Source organism: Crocuta crocuta, unplaced genomic scaffold (genome assembly GCF_008692635.1).
Source record: "Crocuta crocuta isolate KB4526 unplaced genomic scaffold, BGI_CrCroc_1.0 scaffold299, whole genome shotgun sequence".
NCBI lineage: Eukaryota > Metazoa > Chordata > Mammalia > Carnivora > Hyaenidae > Crocuta > Crocuta crocuta.
The window spans coordinates 923,000-924,088 of record NW_027532747.1 but is presented as its reverse complement, the minus strand read 5'-3'; the positions used below and the strand labels follow the sequence as shown (position 1 = coordinate 924,088).

At 67.2% G+C, this 1,089-nt stretch overlaps 1 protein-coding gene across 1 annotated transcript in view; it reads right to left on the bottom strand.

The window, feature by feature from the left end:
- PLXNA1 (plexin A1) overlaps positions 1 to 1,089 on the bottom strand; it is a gene marked incomplete at its 5' end in the record, with an annotated part of 36,880 nt that extends 35,791 nt beyond the window's left edge. The window contains one exon of the mRNA XM_077780818.1: positions 11 to 1,089. Within this exon, the coding sequence (XP_077636944.1) occupies positions 11 to 1,089 (1,079 nt within the window). The remainder of the gene's footprint in view (positions 1 to 10) is intronic.

The window sequence follows — 1,089 nt, the reverse complement described above, 5'->3', positions numbered from 1 at the left end:
CCTATTCCCTGAGTTGATGCAGCCCAGCTCCTTGTTGAGCAGCCAGGGCAGCGAGAGCTTGCCCTCGCCGCGGTAGCAGGACTGGATGCGCTCCTTGATCCTCTCCTTGATGGCCCTGAGCGTGAACAGGCACAGCACGGACTCCTTGGGCGGCTTCACGCGGTTCTTCTGGCCCTGCGCGAACACGGTGAACAGCACGTCCTCGTGCTCGGCCAGGCCCAGCTGGCGGGCCAGGGCGCGGCCGGGCCGGCTCAGGTAGGCGTCCTGCACCAGCCGGTACTCGACGCCCGCCTGCTCGCAGCCGATGGGGAACTCGACGTACGAGTAGAACTTGGGGTCGTCCACGCACAGGCGCACGATCTTGGAGGTGAAGAAGTGCTCGCCGGCGGCGTCGGGCGACGTGAGCTGCGTGTCCAGCTGCAGGGTGAGGTAGTAGACGAACTGCTCGCTGCGGAAGCTGTACACGTAGTAGATGTCGAAGGCCGGGAACTTGGACAGCGTGTCCGAGGGGATCTTGAGCTGCGACGACACGAACTCGTCCTGGTACACGAAGCCGAACATGTCGGCGTCCTCCTCATTGGCCATGAGGCGGCGGCTGGACAGCGTGGGGAAGTACTCGGACTTGCCGTCGATGGGCGTGCCCACGAAGAGCTTGGCCTGGCCCTGGCCCGGCGGCCCGGCGATCAGCACGCCGGCCATGCTGCCCGCCTCGCGCACGCTGGACAGGTAGTGCTCCTTGCGGTGGTGCGGCTCGCCCAGCTTGAAGAGGTCGTCCAGGCGCAGGAACTGGCAGATGCCCTGGGAGGCGCTGCCGCAGGCCAGCAGGCGGTTGGCCGCGTAGTCCAGCAGCAGCAGCTTGTTGACGTTGTCGGTGCTGCCCAGGCCGTGCGGGCACGACTGCACGCTGGGGGGCGGGTAGCACTTCTCGTTGTCCTCCACGGGCCCCGTCACGTGCGCCCGCAGCAGCGTCAGGTTCCCCGAGAGCTTGTAGATGCGGTTCACGGCGCCCACGTACACCTCGCCCGTCTGCTCGTGGACCACCAGGTGCGTGAGGCCCCAGTCGCTGGCCGAGAAGGTGCGGAAGGCGGG